Raw genomic sequence first — 20842 nt, 5'->3', positions numbered from 1 at the left:
GCTCTTCTGCATCAATATAACCACCATCTCTGATTCTAATTACCTCACACCTAAATGCCAGAAATAACCTTTATAGTCTTCCTATTTCTCTAGTCCAACCTGGACGTGGTTACTAGATCCCTGTTCTTTAAATAACTATTATAATTACCTCAGTTACTGACCCTGAGTGGCTCCTTATCACCTATTAAAACAAATTTACACTTCTCTGCTTGCCCTTTATTTTTAGTTACATTTTAAAAAATTAACATAGTAAAACACCTGATAAAAAATTAAAATCTAGAAATGTATAAAGTAAAAAAGCGGACATTTCCTCTACCCCCAAATCTACTTAGTCTGACCTAAATTCCCAACGTCGCTGCCCGCACACAGGTTTCCTCTATCTGTGGTCGGTCGGCTTTGCAAAAAGCGCCCAGTCGCTGTCAGTCGGGTCCGAACCGCTGCCCAAAAAGTGAGTCCCCAGGATGCCCCCAAACAGGTCTCATTTTCCTCCACCTGAGGAGCCCTGTGCCTCTGTCCAGGCCGGAACCACTGTGTCTGAGGAGCCAGGAACGGCCGGCCCCCTATTTCCAGGCCCTCTCTAGCACTGCCACCTTCCCCACTTCCGGTTGCTAAAGGCTGAAGAGTGGTCCCCGGCAGATAAGGGGTTCGTGGCCTCCTAAACGGTAATAGCTGGGACTGGAAACCGCTGGGAGAGAAAGAGTAGCAAGTGAGTGTCGGGGTGAGGGCGAGGGGGGTGGTGCTCATTGCCGGTGGACAGGTGGGACCGCCCGGGTTGGGATTGGAATTAGGCATTTCTGTAGAAAGCAGTTCAGAAATAGGGTAACCGATATTATTATGGGTATTGTTGAAATACACACGCACACCAGCCACACAGTGAATTTTAATGAAGATCAAATATCAGATAACTGATTTAAGCAGCCTTGAGGGGAAGAAAATGCACACAATGACAACAGATTGAACAGCGCTAATGGTAGTGGCCAACACTTAACAAATCCCTTACTCTGTGCCAGGCGTTGTCATAAACCCTTTACATTTAGTTATTTAATTCTCACATCATTATGAGGTAGCTACCATCATACCACCGTTTTATAGATAGGGAACCTGAGGCACAGAGAGAATAATTGAATTAGCTAAGGTCATATAACTAATAACTGGTAGAGCCAGCCTCCTTTTAACTTGTGTGCTCTTAACTGTCTTTCATCGATAACCTGATTTTATTTGTTTAGGAAATGTGCTGTCCAGATGGAAATGTAAGTTTGTACAGAGACATATTATTGAACCAGTGTAATAAACTGCTTTCTCAGTTTCTGATTTGTAATAAATTCTTGAGCCCTTTCAAGTTTAGGTAAACTTTCAGGCATTTTGTGTGTAGTATAAACCCCACTCTTTGACTCCTCTGCCTCCTGATCTTGATTCCTAATGAAAGTGAGCAGCACCCTAATAGCTAGGAAGAAGATAGTGGCTTCAGGGCAAGAAGAGGAATAGAGAGAACAAGAGAAGGAGAATTTCTAGTAGTATCTTCAGGCGAAAAGACCAGGAAGTTCTCAGTTTTTGAAAAGCATACATCCCAGAAAGACAGAAATAGAAAGATTGAGTAGTTGAGATGCACTGGCGAGGAAAAAAAAAAAAAAAGACATCTCTTACTGGGCAGAAGGACCCAAGGAGTGTTCCACAGATTTCCATTTCTGTGGAGGTTTTCCCTGCAGCTCAGGTGACAGATGACCCTGCCTTCATCCTCTAAGCTTTTTGATGGGCTTGGAGTTCTCTTCTCTGATGGGAAGAGAGTTTATAACTGGAGCTGTAAACAAGAGATCTCTTTATACTCCCACCCTATATGTGAAGCAATAGCAGTAGTTTTAATTTCCCTAGACTCCTTTGGTTTTTTATTTTGGTGTTTATTTTTTTAATTTTTATTGTGCTTTAAGTGAAAGTTTACAAATCAAGTCCGTGTCTCATACAAAAACTTATATACACCTTGCTATATACTCGTAGTTGCTCTCCCCCTAATGAGACAGCACACTCCTTCTCTTCACCCTGTATTTCTGTGTCCATTCAGCCAGCTGCTGTCCCCCTCGGTCTTCCCTTCTCCCCACCAAACAGGAGCTGCCCACATAGTCTCATGTATCTACTTGAGCCAAGAGGCTCATGCCTCACCATTATCATTTTCTGTCTTATAGTCTAGTCCAACCCCTGTCTGAAGAGTTGGCTTTGGGAATGGTTCCTGTCTTGGGTTAATGGAACGTCTGGGGACCATGACCTCTGGGGTCCTTCTAGTCTCCGGCAGACCATTAAGTCTGGTTTTTTTACGAGAATTTGAGATCTGCATCCCGCTGTTCTCCTGCTCCTTCAGGGATTCTCTGTTATGTTCCCTGTCATGGCAGTCATCAGTTGTAGCCGGGCACCATCTAGTTCTTCTGGTCTCAGGCTGATGTAGTCTCTGATTTATGGGGCCATTTCTGTCTCTTGGGCTCATAATTACCTTGTGTCTTTGGTGTTCTTCATTCTCCTTTGGTCCACGTGTGTTGAGACCAGTTGATGCATCTTAGATGGCGGCTTGCTAACAGTTAAGACCCTAGACGCCACTCTCCAAAATGGGATGTGGAATGTTTTCTTAATAGATTTTATTATGCCAGTTGACCTAGATGTCCCCTGAAACCATGGTCCCCAAACCCCTGCCTCTGCTACGCTGCCTTCGAAGCATTCAGTTTATTCAGAAAACTTCTTTGCTTTTGGTTTAGTCCAGTTGTGCTGACCTCTCCTGTATTGTGTGTTGTCTTTCCCTTCACCTCTCCTGTATTGTGTGTTGTTTTCCCCTTCACCTACTATCTAATTAGTGAATCCCCCTCTCCCTCCCTCCTTCACCCCTCTCATAACCATCAAAGAATATTTTCTTTGTTTAAACTATTTCTTGAGTCCTTTAAAAGGGGTCTCATACAATATTTGTACTTTTGCAACTGACTAATTTCACGCAGCATAATGCCTTCCAGATTCCTCCATGTTATGAAATGTTTCACAGATTCATCGTTGTTTTTTATCCATGCATAGTTTTCCATTGTGTGAATATACCATAATTTATCCATTCATCCGTTGATGGGCACCTTGGTTGTTTCCATCTTTTTCCTGTTGTAAACAGTGCTGCAGCGAACATGGGTGTGCATATATCTGTTCATGCAGAAGCTCTTATTTCTCTAGGATATATTCCAAAGAGAGAGATTGCTGGATCATATGGTAGATCTATTTCTATTTTTTTAAGGAAGTGCCAAACTGATTGTACCATTTTTCATTTCCACCAGCAGTGTATAAGTGTTCTAGTCTCTCCACAACCTCTGCAACATTTATTATTTCGTGTTTTTTTGGATTAATGCCAGCCTTGTTGGAGTGAGATGGAATCTTACTGTAGTTTTGATTTGCATTTCTCTAATGGCTAATGGGAAAACCTGATGGCATAGTGGTTAAGTGCTATGGCTGCTAACCAAGAGGTCAGCAGTTCAGATCTGCCAGGTGCTCCTTGGAACTCTGTGGAGCAGTTCTACTCTGTCCAATAGGGTCGCTATGAGTCAGAATCGACTTGACGGCAGTGGGTTTTAATGGCTAATGATTGTGAGCATTTTCTCATGTATCTGTTAGCTACCTGAATGTCTTTAGTGAAGTACCTGTTCATATCTTTTGCCCATTTTTTAAAATAAATTTTTATTGTGCTTTAAGTGAAAGTTTACAAATCAAGTCAGTCTCTCACGTAAAAACTTATATACACGTTGGTACATACTCCCAATTGCTCTCCCCCTAATGGACAGTCTGCTCCCTCCCTCCACTCTCTTTTTTCGTGTCCATTTCACCAGCTTCCAACCCCCTCTACCCTCTCATCTCCACTTCAGGCAGGAGATGCCAACATAGCCTCAAGTGTCCACCTGATGGAAGAAGCTCACTCCTCACCAGCATCCCTCTCCAACCCATTGTCCAGTCCAATCCATGTCTGAAGAGTTGGCTTTGGGAATGGTTCCTGTCCTGGCCCAACAGAAGATCTGGGGCCCATGACCACCGGGGTCCTTCTAGTCTCAGCCACACCATTAAGTCTGGTCTTTTTACGAGAATTGGGGTCTTTATCCCACTGCTCTCCTGTTCACTCAGGGGTTCACTCTTATGTTCCCTGGCAGGGAAGTCATTGGTTGTAGCCGGGCACCATCTAGTTCTCCTGGTTTCAGGCTGATGTAGTCTCTGGTTTATGTGGCACTTCCTGTCTCTTGGTCTTTTGTCCATTTTTTAATTGGGTTATTTGTGGTTTTGTTGTTGAGTTTTTGCAGTAACATGTAGATTTTAGAGATCAGCTGCTGATGGGAAATGTCATAGCTAAAAACTTTTTCCCAGTCTGTAGGTAACCTTTTTACTCTTTTGGTGAAGTCTTTGGATGAGAATAGGTGTTTGATTTTTAGGAGCTCCCAGTTATCTAATTTCTCTTCTGGTGTTTGTACATTTCTAGTAATGTTTTCTGTATACTATTTATGCTGTGTATTAGAGCCCCTAGTGTTGTCCCTATTTTTTCTTCCATGATCTTTATTGTTTTGGGTTTTATATTTAGGTCTTTGATCCATTTTGAATTGGTTTTTATGCATGGTGTGAGGTATGGGTCTTGTTGCATTTTTTTGCAGATGGATATCCAGTTATACCAGCACCATTTGTTAAAGAGACTGTATTTTCCCCATTTAACAGACCTTGGGTCTTTGTCAAATATCAGCTGCTCATATCTGGATGGATTTATGTCTGTATTCTCAATTCTATTCCATTGGTCTCTGAATCTGTTGTTCTACCAGTACCAGCCTGTTTTGACTACTGCGGTGGTATAATATGTTCTAAAATCAGGTAGTGTAAAGCCTCTCACGTTGTTCTTCTTTTTCAGTAATGTTTTACTTATCAGGGGCCTCTTTACCTTCCATAGGAAGTTGGTGATTTGTTTCTCCATCTCATTAAAGAATGTCACTGGTATTTCGACCGGGATTGCGTTGTATCTGTAGATCGCTTTGGGCAGAACAGACATTTTTACAATGTTGAGTCTTCCTATCCACAAGCAAGGTATGCTTTCTACTTACGTAGGCCTCTCATTTTCTCCCAGTAGTGTCTTATAGTTTTTTTTTGGATAGGTCTTTTACATCTTTGGTTAGATTTATTCCTAAATATTTTATCTTTTTAGGGAATATTGTAAATGGAATTGATTTGGTGATTTCCTCTTCGACACTCTCTTTGTTAGTGAAAGGAGTCCAACTGATTTAGTTACGTTCATGTTGTATCCTGATACTCTGGTAAACTCTTGTATTAGTTTCAGTAGTTTTCTTGAGGCTTCTTGAGGTTTTTCTGTGTATAAGATCATGTCATCTGCAAACAGAGATACTTTTACTTCTTCTTTGCCAATTTGGATGCCCTTTATTTCTTTATCTAGTCTAACAGCTCTGGCTAGGACCTCCAACACAATGTTGAATAAGAGTGGTTATAAATGGCATCTTTGTCTGGTTCCGGTTAACGGTTTCAGTCTCTCTCCGTTTCGGATGATGTTGGCTGTTGGCTTTGTATAAATGCCCTTTATAATGTTTAGGAATTTTCCTTGTATTCCTATTTTGTTGAGAGTTTTTATCATGAATGGGTGTTGAACTTTGTCAAATGCCTTTTCTGCATCAATTGATAAGACCATGTGGTTCTTGTCTTCTGTTTTATTTATGTGATGGATTATATTGATTGTTTTTCTGATGTTGAACCATCCCTACATACCTGGTATGAATCTCACTTGGTCGTGGTGAATTATTTTTTTGATATGTTGTTGAATTCTATTGGCTAGAATTTTGCTGAGGATATTTGCGTTTAAGTTCATGAGGGGTATTGGTCCGTAGTTTTCTTTTTTTGTGGAATCTTTACCTGCTTTTGGTATCATGGTTATGCTGGCTTCATAGAATGAGTTTGGGAATATTCTGTCCTTTTCTATGCACTGAAATGCCATTAGTAGCAGTGGTGTTAACTCTTCTCTGAAAGTTTGGTAGAATTCTGCAGTGAAGCTGTCAAGGCCAGGGCTTTTCTTTGTTAAAAGGAGTTTTTAAATTACTTTTTCAATCTCTTATTTTGTTATGGGTTTATTTAGTTGTTCTGCCTCTGTGATAGTTTATGTAGGTAGTGTTTTTCTAGGAATGTTCATTTCCTCTAGGTTTTCAAATTTGTTAGAGTACAACTTTTCATAGTACTCTGTTACGATTCTCTTAATTTCGTTTGGGCCTGTTGTAATATTGCCCATCTCATTTCTTATATGGGTTTTTTTGCTTCGTCTCCTGTTTTTATGTCTGTCAGGCCAGTGGTTTATCGATTTTGTTAATCTTTTCAAAGAACTAGCTTTTGTTCTTGTTAACTCTTTCAATTGTTTTTCTGTTTTCTATTTCATTTAATTCTGCTGTAATTTTTATTATTTGTTTTCTTCTGGTGCCTGAAGATTTCTTTTATTGCTCTCTTTGTATTTGTTCAAGTTGTAGGGATAATTCTTTGATTTTGGCCCTTTCTTCTTTTTGTATGTGTGCATTTATTGATATAAATTGACCTCTGAGTACTGCTTTAGCTGTGTCCCAAAGGTTCTGATAGGAAGTGTTTTCATTCTCGTTGGGTTCTATGAATTTCTTTATTCTGTCCTTAATTTGTTCTATAATCCAATCGTTCTTGAGCAAAGTGTTGTTGAGTTTCCATGTGTTTGATTTTTTCCCCCTGATTGTTATTGACTTCTAGTTTTATGGCTTTATTTTCAGAGAAGATGCTTTGTAATATTTCAGTGTTTGGATTCTGTTAAGGCTTGCTTTATGGCCTAACGTGGTCTATTCTAGAGAATGTTCCATGAGCATTGGAAATGAAAGCATACTTGGATGCTGTTGGGTGGAGTGTTCTGTATATGTCTGTGAGTTCAAGTTGGTTAATTGTGGCATTTAGCTTTTCGGTGTCTTTATTGAGCTTCTTTCTGGGTGTTCTGTCCTTCACCAAAAGTGGTGTGTTGAAGTCTCCTACTATTATTGTGGAGCTACCTATCTCACTTTTCAGTGCTGTTAGAGTTTCTTTTATGTATCTTGAAGCTCTGTTGTTGGGTGCATAAATATTTAATATGATAGTATCCTCCTGGTATATTGTGCCTTTAATCATTATATAGTGTTCTTCCTTATCCTTTGTGGTAGATTTAAGTTTGAAGTCTGTTGTCAGAAATTAGTATAGTCAATCCTGCTCTTTATTGTTGTTTGCTTGATATATTTTTTACCATCCTTTGAGTTTTAGTTTGTTTGTGTCTTTAAGACTACGGTGTGTCTCCTGTAGGCAGCGTATAGATGGATAGTGTTTTTTTAACCCATCCTGCAACTCTGTGTCTCTTTATTGGTGCATTCAATCCATTTACATTCACGTGATGATAGATAGGTATGAATTTAGTGTTGTCATTTTGATGTCTTTTTTTGTGTGCTGTTGACAGTTTCATTTTTCCACTTATTTTTTTTGTGCTGAGTAATTTTTCTTTGTAAATCGTGTGTTCCTCTTTTTCATTGTAGTTGATTTTGTTTTTTATGAGTCTTTATGTTTTTCTTGTGTTTTATTTTGATGTTCAGGATCGTTAGTCTTCTTTGTGGTTACCTTAATATTTACCCCTATTTTTCTAAGTTTAAACCTAACTTGTATCTCCCTATATCACCTTGATTTCCTCTCCATATGGAAGATCTATGTCTACTTTATTTAGTCCCTCTTTATTGATTTAATGTTGTCATCTTTTACATAATGACATCACTGATTCTCTGTGTATTTTTTTGAAATCCTGATTTATTTTTGTGATTTCCCTATCTGGGTTGATACCTGTTTGCACTGTCCTGTGTTCTAGTGTTGGGTTGATACCTGATATTATTGATTTCTTACCAGAGAATTCCCTTTAGTATTTCTTGTAGTTTTTTTTTTTTTGCAAATTCCCTAAGCTTCTGTTTATCTGGAAATGTCTAAATTTTGCCTTTATATTTGAGAGACAGTTTTGGTGCATATATGATTCTAGGCTGGGAATTTTTCTCCTTCAGTGCTTTACGTATGTCATCCCATTACCTTCTTGCCTACATGGTTTTAGCTGAGTAGTCCAAACTTATTGATTCTCCTTTGTAGGTGACTTTTCGCTTATCCCTGCCTGCTCTTAAAATTTTCTTTTTATCTTTGGTTTTGGTGAGTTTGATTACACTGTGTCTTGGTGACTTTCTTTTGGGATCCACCTTGTATGGGGTTCGATGAGCATCTTGGATATATATATACTCTTATCTTTCACAATGACAGGGAAGTTTTCTGCCAGCAAATCTTCAACAGTTCTTTCTGTATTTTCTGTTATCCCTCCCTGTTCTGGTATTCCAGTCACTCACAAGTTATTCTTTTTGATAGAGTCCCACATGATTCTTAGGGTTTCTTCATTTTTTAAAACACTTTTATCTGATTTTTCTTCAAATATATTGTTGCCAAGTGTTTTATCTTCAGTCTCACTAATTCTGCCTTCCACTTCCTCAATTCTGCTTCTCTTTCTGTTGTGTAATTCTATAATTTTTAATTTTCTGAATTTCTGATTGCTATCGATTCTTGCAGCTTATTAAACTTTTCATTATGTTCTTGAATAATCCTCTTAGTTTCTTCAACTCTTTTATCTTTATGTTCTTTGGCTTGTTCAGCATTTTGCCTAATCTCCTTCCTGATCTCATTCCTGATGTTTTGAAGAGGACTGTATATTAATGTTTTGTATTCTACATCTGGTAATTCCAGGAATACGTCTTTATCCGGGAGAGTCCTTGATTCTTTGTTTTGGGAGTTTGTTGAAGTGATCATTATCTGCTTCTTTACGTGATTTGATAGCGACTGTTGTCTCTGAGCCATCTATAAGTTATTAATTTATTTTATGTTTGCTCACTTTATTCTAGTTCCTTGCTTTGTTTTGTTTCAATATACCCAAATAGGCTACTAGAGTGAGCTAACTTGATTATTGGAGCCTTAGAAGCACTAATGTCCTGTTACCAGATGGCTAGAGCTGTTACCAGGTATATGAGCCTAGGAATCACTCTCTATTCTTGTACAGATTCAGCTCAGGTGTCCTGATAGTCGGTCACCTAGTGTGTGGTGTAGGCTCTCACCTCCTGTCTTAGAGGTGCAGTGGTGATTGGTGTATGAACAGGTTTCTGGTAACAGCAGAGGGTCACACAGTGTCTGTGAGGAAGGCACATCCCTCTTCTCTAGATCACTCTGGTTGGTGGGCTCTGCAGTGGTACCATAGGCACCCAATGCTTTTACCTGTAAGGACTGGTAGGCATCCCTTATCCTTGGACCCCTTTCATGTGTGGCTAGGTGGTGTGGTTGGAGCCTCCAGTCCTCAGGCCTCTGCTGTGGGTAGGTGAAGGCCTTGTTTAATAGGCAGAGCAGTATCAAAACTCCAAAACCTGCCTCTCCACCGCACAGCTGAAATTATTACAGTCAGGCCTCAAACAGATTTGCCCTTGCAATGTAATAGCCAGATCCCATCTGGTGTAGTGGAGCCACCTGGATCCATACAAGGGTGAAAGACAAAGTCTGTGGATCGATTGTGCCTGGACTGGAGCCACTTCAGCTCTGAGTTTCCAGATTAGGGGAGTCGGCAGAGTATTTTTCCCTTATTTGTTAATTTGTTCCTTCTCCAAGGTCAGGAGAAAGGCTCAGGGAGCGCAGCAGGACCTCTCTCAGGCCCAGGGAAATCAACTGTTAATGAAGCCGCCTGGGGTAAAGGGAGGAGGAATCAGATATATTTCTTTCAAGAGGAGGAGCTGTTAGATCCATGTGGTAAATTAGACAAAATTACTTATCTTGTGCTGAGAATGCTGTTTTACCTTAGATTCCAGAGGTGTGTGTAGCCTCTGTGCTGGCTTGGGTCCCCACCAAGATCGCCTCCAAGGGTTAGGGCTGCATCCCACGCTTGCCTTCTTTCGTTGAAGCTGCCGTGTCCTAAACATCACGGTCTGCCCTGCTGCAGACACCCCACAGGGTTGGGGGTGCACCACTTTGCTTGCCTTCTTTCGCTAAAGCGGCCGTGTTTCTGAAAACTACCATCAAGAAGTCGGGGCCGAGGCACTGCTGCAGGCTCGGCAACTCCTCACTGCTTCTGCACCATCTCTTCTTCTCCCATCACTCAGTCTTATTTCTTAACTTTGCCTTTGATGCTCAGGGTTCCTAACTTGTCATGTATATAATTGATTCACTTGTTTTTTTCAGGTCCTTGTTGTAAAAGGGATCACTGGAAGTGTCTGACTACTCTGCCATCTTGGCCCCACCTCCTAACTTTATTTTTAAAATATGTTTCTAATGCTAAAGACTTAATATTTTCTTTTTAAGACATCAAAAGATCCTCTGTTTCAGTAGTTTCAAATGCTTTGAGATACTGCTCTGACCGTTATAGTAAGTCATAAGTCATAAAACAAGTGTTAGTGTGAAACTAGGTGATTTAAACATTTTACCAGTTGATGTATGACATCCAAAGTAAACTTACATTTTTTTTTAAAGGAGCATTATTTTCAAAAGATATAAAAGATTCATCTTGCCATAGCAGCAGATACAAAAATGACTTGTAGTTTTCGTGATCTCAAACACAATGCAAAAGCAAGTGTGCTTAATTATTGTCTTCAACAAGATTTTGAAGTGTGATTTGATCACTTCTTTCCAGATTCTTTTGATGACGACTATTCCTAAAACCAGTCAAGGAGCCAGAGGTTTGTGGCAGGTTGATGGTGGTGTGAATTTGAATGTGGTAGGCTGTTGGTCACAATTCCTGTCATGCTATAGAATTCTCAAATAAGGCATGTAAAACTGTTGCAAGTACATGAAATCCTAATGCATTCAGAAGACACAAAGAAAAACAACTGGATTACACTTTAAAAAAACCAAAAACCAAAAAACCAAACCCATTGCCGTCAAGTCGATTCTGACTCATAATGACCCCATAGGACAGAGTAGAGCTGCTCCATAGGGTTTCCAATGAGTGGCTGGTGGATTCAAACTGCCAACCTTTTGGTTAGCAACTGAGCTGATAACCACCATGCTACCATCTACTCCTCACTTATTGACTATATCATTATCTGACATTTCACATTTATGACAATAGTAAAAAAATCAACTATCCAACTATTTTGTGTATTAATGATATACGTCTGGCCGTAATGAGAATGCTGAGGTGTGAGGTGAGACTGACGCTGGCTGTGATGCTTAAGGTTGTGTGTCAACTTGGCTGGGCCATGATTCTCAGTGGTTTGGCAGTTATGTAATGATATAATTTGGCAGCTGTTTTAATCATCTAATGCTGCTGTAACAGAAATACCACAAGTGGATGGCTTTAACAAAGAGAAATTTATTCTCTCACAGTCTAGGAAGCTAGAAGTTAGAATTTAGGGTGCCAGCTCCAGGGGAAGGCCCTCGTTCTCTGTTGGCTCTAGGGGAAGATCCTCGTCATCAGTCCCCTCTGGGCAGTGAGCTTCTCAGTGCAGGGACCCTGGGACCAAAGAATGCGATATTCTCCTGGCTCTTGTTTCTTGGTGGTATGAGGTCCCCTCATCTCTCTGCTTGATTCTCTTTTATATCTCAAAAGAGATTGACTTAAGACATAACTAATTTTGTAGATTGAGTCCTGCCTCATTAACATAACTGCCGCTAATCCCACCTCATAAATATCATAGAGGTAGGATTCACAGTACATAGGAAAATCACCTCAGATGACAAAATGGTGGACAGTCATACAATACTGGGAATCATGGCCTAGCCAAGTTGACACACATTTTTTGGGGACACAATTCAATCCATAATAGCTTTTATATAATGATGTAATTTGGCAGTGATGTAATGATATAGTCATCCTCCATTTTCACATAATGCCAGTTTTCACATAAATGACCTGGTCTTTGGAGCCTAACCATGTCAGTGAGGAGTGGGCATATTCACCTCTTTAAAGTATTAGTACCCGAAAAGTCCCAGTTTCTCATTACTGTAGGGTATCTGACTGAAGATACTACCTTGTAAAGGTAACGGCGCTCATTTCATAAAAGCAAGGTGGTAGTTCAAACTTTCAATTTATATTAGGTCATTGTATTTCCTTTAATAATCACTTCCCTTCCATTAGAGTACACTCCTCTTTTGAAGGATGAAAAATGCCATGAAGTTATTATTACTAAATTATTTTCTTTTAGGGTGTTTGTGTTTTATCTCCTGTTGTCATTGTAAGCCTCTCAGGTGTCTCTTTAGCTGCTTTTCTGAACTCAGAATAAGATAATATCAAGGTTGGAACGTGCCTTACCAGTAATCAGTTTAGACCAATGTCCATTAGCACTTTCTGTGATGATAGAAATGGCCTCTATCTGTGCTGTCTGATACAGTAGCCACTAGCCACATGTGGCAATTGAGTGCTTGAAATATGACTAATGTGACTGAGGAACTGGATTTTTCATTTTATTTCATTTGAATTCATTTTAAGTTTAGATTTAAATAGCCACATATGGCTACCGGATCAACATCTTCCTATCTCTCTCAGTTTACAATAACCTAAAACCTAGCAGAGAAGTGATTTATCCAAAGTTACAGGTCCCTAACACACTCTGTTATCCCACTTTCCACCAGCTCCTGATCACTTACTGCTTCCCCTTCCATGTTAATGTTTTCCTCAGTTTGCTGTGTTTTTTTTCTGACGGCTGCTGCTTTTTTATCTTGGCAAAACAAAAATTTCCCACAAAATGACAACCCTCCCCTTTAAGATGAAAAAAAAAAATTTAGACCATTGTATCAGTGTTATGGATTGAAATGTGTCTCCCAAAAACATGTCTTGTAAATCCTTACCCTTATACCTGTGGATGTAATCCCATTTGGGAATAAGGTTTTCTTTTGTTATATTAATGAGACAGTATCATTATAAAAACCAAACCTGTTGCTGTTGAGTTGATTCTGACTCATAGCGACCATATAGAACACAGTAGAACTGCCTCATAGGGTTTCCAAGGAGTGGCTGGATTTGAACTGCTACCTTTTTGGTTAGTAGCTCTTAACCACTGTGCCACCAGGGCTCCAAACTAAACCAAATCCATTGCCATCAAGTCCATTCTGACTCATAGCAACCCTGTAAGACAGACTAGAACTGCCCCACAGAGTTTCCAAGGAGCAGCTGGTGGATTTGAACTGCCAACCTTATGCTTAGCAGCCGAGCTCTTAACCACTTCGCCACCAGGGTAAACATATCAGTATAGGGTGTGTTTTAAGCTAATCACTTCAGAGATACAAAAGGAGCAGATCAGGCACAGAGGCAAGCAAGCACAGATGGAGGAAGACAGATGTTCACCACATGAAGACTGACGAGGAACCAAGGAACAGAAGCTGAAAAGCGACAAGGACCTTCCCCCAGAGCCCACACAGAGAGAAAGCCTTCTGAAGCTGGTGTCCTGATTTCAGACTTCTAGCCTCCTAAACTATGAGAAAATAATCATTAAGGCCACTTCTGGTATCTCTGTTACAGCAGCACTAGATAACTAAGATAGTCAGTAAAGATGGAAATCAAATAATTAGCATTGCTATAGTTCTTAATTTCAAAAGCAGTTTTCACATCTATTTTAATTTATCCTTACAACATACCTGGTGGGCCTCCGTTATCATTTGCACTTTACAGAAGGGGAATTGAAGGCAGAGAAAAATTTGAAAGTCTTTCCTAAAGTCATACACACTGGGTAGTTAGGTAAAAAGGAGCTAGAGCAGAGAGAGAAGGAACTCACTGTCTTTGAATCAGGAAACAAGTGAGAAGCATTGTCAGTTGACAGGGCTTTCTGGAATGATAACTCTTAATTCCTCCCCAAACTGAACTGATTTAGAAATGAGGGAAATTTTACTCAAATAGATTCTGGTACCAGAGAGGTTTTTAATGAAGTTTTGCCCACATTCAGGATACTCATAAAATCTGTAAGGTAGATTCTCTGGTAACTAATTAGGTCTGAGCATCTAAAGGAATTTTCTTACTTTCAACATATTAATAGAGCTTGTTTGCTGTATGAATTCTGTGATGTCGAATAAGGGCTGAACTCACACGGAAAGGCCTCCCACACTGATCACATTCATAGGGTTTTTCACCTGTGTGGATTCTCTGATGCTGAATAAGACCCGTGCGCCCACTGAAATCTTTCCCACATTCTTTACATTTATAGGGTTTTACTCCAGTGTGTACTCTATGATGTCCAATAAGATGTGAGCGTTGAATGAAGGCTTTTCCACACACATCACATTTATAGGGCTTCTCTCCGGTGTGAGTTCTCCTGTGTTTACTAAGGTCTGAACTATGACTAAAACTTTTTCCACATTCATCACATTTATATCGTCTTCTTTCCCTGTGTTGCCACTCTAATCTGATCTCACTTTCATTAGCGTCTTTGGATTCAGGATGCTGAGAGATGTCTTTGTTAAATCTGTTGTTTATCTCACCAACAGACTCCGTGTCTTTGGGCATATCCTCTTCCCGGGTCAACTCTTCATTCTTAGTCCTGGTTTTATCACCTATAAAAAACAAACATTGCACAAACAGGTTCTGTTTTAGGTTTGAAAGAAAAAGGGCCTATGGAAGAAAGAACATGTAATGTTACAGATGGGCTATAACGAGAAGTCACGTACAGCACACATCAGATATTTGGTACCATCTTATTTTTGGTACTTTCATAGCATAGATTCACAATATAGGGAGTAAGTTAAGAATTGAGGCCAGTAAGGGGGATAGCAGCAGAATATGTTGTCTGGGAGTGGATCATGAAGATTAAGAAGTGAGGAAAAATCAATAGTGTGGATTAAGGGGCTACCTGGCAACCCTGTGGAAAGGCGGTATGGTAAATGGGAATTATAAGTATGCCAAGGATAATTAATAGGGATAGACAGAGATTGGAGAACAGAGATGGGGAAGGAGGGCGGGGCAGGTAAAAGTTTGAGAGAAACAGGCAGAGACCTGAAACAGGTGTAAGTGGGAGTACAAGCAAATAAAAGTGACTGGAGAGGATAATGGGATTAGGGGTCTGATAGGAATATAGTGAAGAGGAGCCAACAAAAGAGGGAAGCATTTATGAGGGATAGTAGCTGGAAGCAGAATGAGAGCATGCAGGTCAGGGTGAATAGAAGAAGATGAACAGGAAGTGACAGTGGATGGTCTGGTGTGTGCTGGGCTCAATCTTTTTTTTTCTGAAATTGATATCCTCCTGTTAGAATCCTAGATCAGTGGTTCTCAACCTTTACTATGTATCACAGTCATTGGATGATTTATTAACACAGATAGCTGGGCCCCATCCCTCAGAGTTTCTGATTTGGTAGGTCTGGGATGGCTCCCCTTAATGTGCATTTCTAAGAAGTTTCCTGCTGAGACAGATACTGCTGGTCCAGGGACCATATTTGGAGAGCCACTGGCCTAGCCATTGAAGGCTTTTCTCAAATGCTGTCTCTTCCAGCAAGTCTTTCCTAATTTCCCAATTTGGATGTGATCACTCTTTTCCTATTCTCCATGTTCTCAACCCCAAGCTTAACCAGCAAATTCTCAATATTTGTTGAGTTGAATCTTATAAGAAAATACCTGTTTTGATGATGTTCGGAGGGGGTAGAAGTTGCCAACTATTTGCTCATGCTGAAACGACCTACAGACTACCAGCAGACCTAGGAATCCCAGTTCCAACAATTATTTAAAATGGTTAAAGATGATTTTCAGTGGTTTATGCAACAACTTGGCTATGACAAAGAAGCAGCAAGTCCTACCAGAACATTTCAGTACCTGGCCTGGGTATGGAAAGTGCTGGCTCTGGCCTAGCCATTCCTCATTGTCATCACCTTGTCCCTTTCCTGCCAAATCTTCCTGAAATCTTACCTTCCTCCCTACAGTCATTTTTACCAGGTAATGGACTTTCTCAGTTTGATTATTTGCTCTAAGATAACACTATTTGGGAATCTGAATGCCACATTATCTCTGGCTGGAAATCATAAGAGCTAGATTAGAGCCAGAATGTCCAGATTCCAGTCCTGCTGATAATTGTTTAAAATTTGACAGATAACCACTTCCAGTTTCCTTATCACTTCTGTGTTCTTCTTACCTAGTGTCTGGATGATCAGATGAGAGAATGTATGATAAAGCATTTTGAAAAATATACTGTGTGACAGAAGTATTGCTAAATTTATTAGGGCAATAATTACAGAGTAAATCATGGAAATCATAAGACACCCCCATACCATTAGGAAAAATGTTCTCAAACATCAATATATTGGCCCAACAGCTTTGTTGTCACACTGGAGTCACTGCTAGTCTGCTTTCCTGGGAGTTATTGATGAAGATGGATCATATTTTTTAAAAAAGATACAAAGAGTTGGCATCAATGGTTAGGTCACCATCTTTAGGGGGATTTACAAGTCTTTAGGATGATTCCTTCCCACAAGTTCAGCAGAAAGCTGGAGAAAAATTTCTCACCAGGACGTCAAAAGACTTTTTTAAATCTGAGGTCAGTTTTCCTTGGTCAGCAATTCAATAACTCATTCCCTTAGATCTGCAGTTGAACAACGTAAAGAATATGGTACGAGAAGTGTCAAATGTAAACTTTCTCATCTCAGGGACCTGCAGAGTCTACTCTTTGGCTAACTGGAGTTCCAGAGTTTTGTTTCTGTATCTCTTCCAAGTGCCAGCTAGTCCCAGGCCCAAAGGATTTCAGACCTTGTTTTAGAATTGAAAAAACCAGGAATCTTAGGGCTCTAGTATCTTCTTCTGCCAGGGACATTCTTCCAATATCACCTTGGCATATGAAATACCAAAAATCCTCATCAGGTACTATTCCAGACAGGTTCCGGCCCTGCTGGTTACTGAGAGGAGCATAAGTCCACAAAGACCATTTGATTACCACATGTACCAGTTGCTTAAAAGTCTAGGGGAGAAAGGACAAGCCTGAATGCTGAGTGAAGTGAAACTGTAACAGTTAGGGAGACTGTCACTTACTGCTAATAGAGAGTTGTCATTGTGGGTTAGTAGCATATCCCAAAAGACCCAATATCCTTTTGAAATACTTTAAAACATGTTATAAAGAATTGTAAGATACTCAGCTCTCCAAGTTCTTCTGTTTTATATAAAGATAATTCTATATTAAGTGATTACTATTAGAATCCCCAGTTATATATACGGAGATGATTCCCATTACCCTTGGCAACAGCTAACACAAATAATACTGTCTTACTGGTGTGGATACAATGAATCTTTTTAAACAAGAAACCCTGCATAAAAACACTGTCAGTCCCTCTATTCAACAGTAAGTATATTCTTAAAAGATACAGGCTTTTTGGTACCTCCTCATGATGGTTTTAAAAAATTGTTCTGAATTAGCAGGCAGGAGCCCCAGATTCTAATCCTAATCTCAGTGGTGTCTAAAACACCTTATGGAAATTTGGACAAAGCATAACTACTGTGGGTCTGTTTCTTTAACTGTAAAATGATGGGTTAGACCAAATATTAAGTACTTTTAATAAAGTTGATGGCCACTTCTTGAAATGTATGTGTTGTGGTGATTTTTGTAGGGTTAGTTGGTTTGTTTGGAGGGGAGTATGGTGGTGGTAGTGATAGTGGCAAACACAGATAAAAACTGTAAAGGTTGCTGGTGGTGTACCTCAGGAAAAAGTCATGTTTATACTGTTCAATGTAGACAAAATGCATCTCCCTAAGAAGTCTCAGATCTCAGAATAGCCAGATTTCCTGAAGCATTTTACAGTGGCTTAGATAAAGAAAAGTCAATTCATATTTTAAGAAAAGTCAATTCATATTTAACATAATATTGCTTTGAGATGTTATTCTGGCAGCAGCATATGTGCAAGCCTCTACAATTTTAGGTGCAGGAAGTGTGCATTTTTTTTGGGCTTAAGCTAACAGGAAGTAGAATGAGCAGTTCAGGAAGTATTTGTAGAGAAACAGAAGGGAAGACAACAATTTATACTTTTACATAGACAAGCCATTACTGATTATAAATCTGTATTCTGCATAGTAGAATTAATGTAGCATGTTGACATATTATTGAGATGTATTTTATAAGTGCATGTCCTGTCTTGTCTCAAAGGTTGGGAGAGAAATTGATTACATACCTCCTCACAGGAAAGAGATGAAGATTCCTCCACACAGTTAAGCTTACCAAAGCTTATTAAAATGAAGAATATAAGAAGCACCTTATAGCTTCTGACCCTCTGAAACCAGTCTTGGTAAGACTACCAAACCCACTTCCTTGGAGTCCATTCCTACTTATAGTGACCCTACAGGACGGAGTAGACTGCCCCATAGGGTTTCCAAGGGTGTAAATCTTTAAGGAAGCAGACTGCCACATCTTTCTCCTACAGAGTGGCTGGTGGGTTCAAACTGCTGACCTTTTGGTTAGCAGCCGAGTGCTTTAACCATTCAACCACCAGGGCTCCCTGTAAGACTACCATTAACTACTAAATGCCAAATTCAGTGGACTCTTTTCAGTCCTTATCTTGTGTCCTATCAGTAGCATAGGCCACTGCTGATCTCTCCTCCTGGCTGAAACTCCTCCCTTGGTCTCTGGGATACCATTCTCTTCTGTTTCTACTAGCTTTCTGACAGCCCTGCTATGTCTACTTCACAGAATCCTCTTCCCTTCTCCAAAACTTAAAGGGCAACATGCCTTCAGAATTTTGCATGTGGTTCTTATTCTTTTTACTTTATAATTTCTTCCTGGTCAACCTCATCTATACCCATGTATTCTATCATCTACCCAGGATGACTCCCAAATTCTCTATCTCCTCACACACCTTTCTTCTAAATCTAGAACCATATTTCACACTGCACTGCCTGTTGAATTTTATTTCCTTGGATGTTTCCAATGTACTGCAAATTCACATGTATAAAAATTAATTCCCTCAAATCTTCACACATAGACAGACCCCCCTCTGGTTCTCCTATCTCAATTACTGGCACCATTATCCACCTAGTTGCCCAAACTACAAACTTGGGATTGTATTAAATGTCCCCCTCCCTCTACCATATTCAATCAGATCTGCTGATTTTACTTCCTAAATATCTCTTATCTCTTGAATTTTCCCCTATCTCTTCCCTGTCCCCTCTGTTATATTTGCGAGTGCCCATCCCACCCTCTGCCTCATGTTTATACCTGTTCACTCTCCTACAGTTCAGTACTCATTCACTTATAAACAAACAAAAAACTGATGATGTCAAGTTGATTCCAACTTGTAGTGACCCTATACTTACAGACTTTAGAAAATAGAGAAGAAAAGAAATCATCTGCGATTTCGTTATGCTGAGACAACTGCCATTTACATTTGGAGAGATCCTTCCAATCTTTTTTCTATTATTTACCAAACCAAAAGCCAAACCCACTGCCATCGAGTTGATTCTGACTCATAGCGACCCTATAGGACAGAGTAGTACTGCCCCATACAGTTTCCATGGAGCACCTGGTGGATTTGAACTGCTGACCTTTTGGTTAGCAGCCGTAGCTCTTAACCACTATGCTACCCTATAGAAACTTAAAAAAGTATGGACAGTGATCTTTTCAAACACAAGTATGTGTGACCGATTTGTCTATTTAAAATAATATAACAGATCTCCACCTGACTGGATGAGTTTCCATTTCCTCAGTGTGGCATTCAGGACTCTTTGCTGGCCTTTGTTTTTCCTTCCCACAAAATTCTCCGTATCAAAATCAAAGTCAGAACAGTTGCTGTTCTTAGAATGCATTATGTTGTCATGCGTTTACTCACTGTTCTCTCTGGAATGTTACCCCTTCCCGGTTCCTACCCTTTTGACCATCTTGGTTCAAACAAACCTACTTCTGCAGGCCTGCCACAGGGACAGTGGTCCTTTTCTCTATAGCTCACAGTATATCTTTAGTATAGTGATTATCACATGTTATTGCAACTACTTACTTCCCTCTGCTTCTTGAAGAGAGGAACTCAAGTGTCTTGTCTTTGTATTCTTTACATCTAGCATGATGCCTGACATATATATGCTGCTCAATAAAAATGTTTAATGAAAGTAGAAGGAGTGAACAGAACAGGTGGTTCTCAACCTCACCTCTAAAGCCAGCCAATAACCAACCCTCCACTCCTAGAGTTAAAGCACTGAAAGGCTCCTTTAATTATATATAGCAGAATCTGCTAGAACATCTCAGCTCAAAATAGTTTTTCAGATTAGACAAATCACCTCTCTTAGAATGAGAAAACCATACTGGTAAAATTTAAGTAGTGAGAATGGAATCCAAATAGGTCAGAGAGTAATGTACTGCCCAGGGGGGCAAATTATGGACATGAGCGCCTCTAGAGAAAGGGTGGGGAGTGTTGAAAAAGGTAAGGCTTGGGCAAATAGGGATTTAAATTTTGCCAGTTTTTTTTTTGTGTGTGTGTAGCCTGGGGATATACTATATGCCCTTGTTTGCAATTAGTGAGCTAAGTAGTGGAATTGGGGACCAAACCTGGTCAACATGACATGAACACAAACACAAAATAGCCTACTGCATTGACGGATCCTCACTCTCCCCTACTTCTTTCACATGAGGGGGTTCATAAATTTTCCCACTTCAGAATAGAAATTTAAGGGAATTTGCAAGTAGAATCACAACATAATCTGAAAGGATATTTAAAAACCAATGCCAACCCCCTCTACCACGCCTTGGGCCAGATCTCAGCTTTTAAGTCTAGTGGAAAACTATAATTCTTTCAGTGATGGAGCAGAACTAGGAAAGGGGATAAAATCTTCCATAGTGAGGTGGAGGACAAGCAGGCAGAACCTTAAAAGGAGAAGATGAAAGGGAGAAAG

General features: G+C 39.8%; 1 protein-coding gene across 4 annotated transcripts in view; it reads right to left on the bottom strand.

The window, feature by feature from the left end:
- Positions 1-3831: 3831 nt before the first annotated feature.
- Positions 3832-20842, bottom strand: part of ZSCAN16 (zinc finger and SCAN domain containing 16) — a 34229-nt gene continuing 17218 nt past the window's right edge. For all 4 annotated transcript variants that reach the window (XM_049886316.1, XM_049886323.1, XM_049886338.1 and 1 more), the window contains one exon: positions 3832-14553. In XM_049886316.1, the coding sequence (XP_049742273.1) occupies positions 14033-14553 (521 nt within the window). In that variant the 3' untranslated portion in view covers positions 3832-14032. The remainder of the gene's footprint in view (positions 14554-20842) is intronic.

Source organism: Elephas maximus, chromosome 1 (genome assembly GCF_024166365.1).
Source record: "Elephas maximus indicus isolate mEleMax1 chromosome 1, mEleMax1 primary haplotype, whole genome shotgun sequence".
Classification (NCBI taxonomy): domain Eukaryota; kingdom Metazoa; phylum Chordata; class Mammalia; order Proboscidea; family Elephantidae; genus Elephas; species Elephas maximus.
The sequence above is the reverse complement of the archived record's forward strand: the minus strand, read 5'-3'. Positions and strand labels throughout refer to the sequence as shown.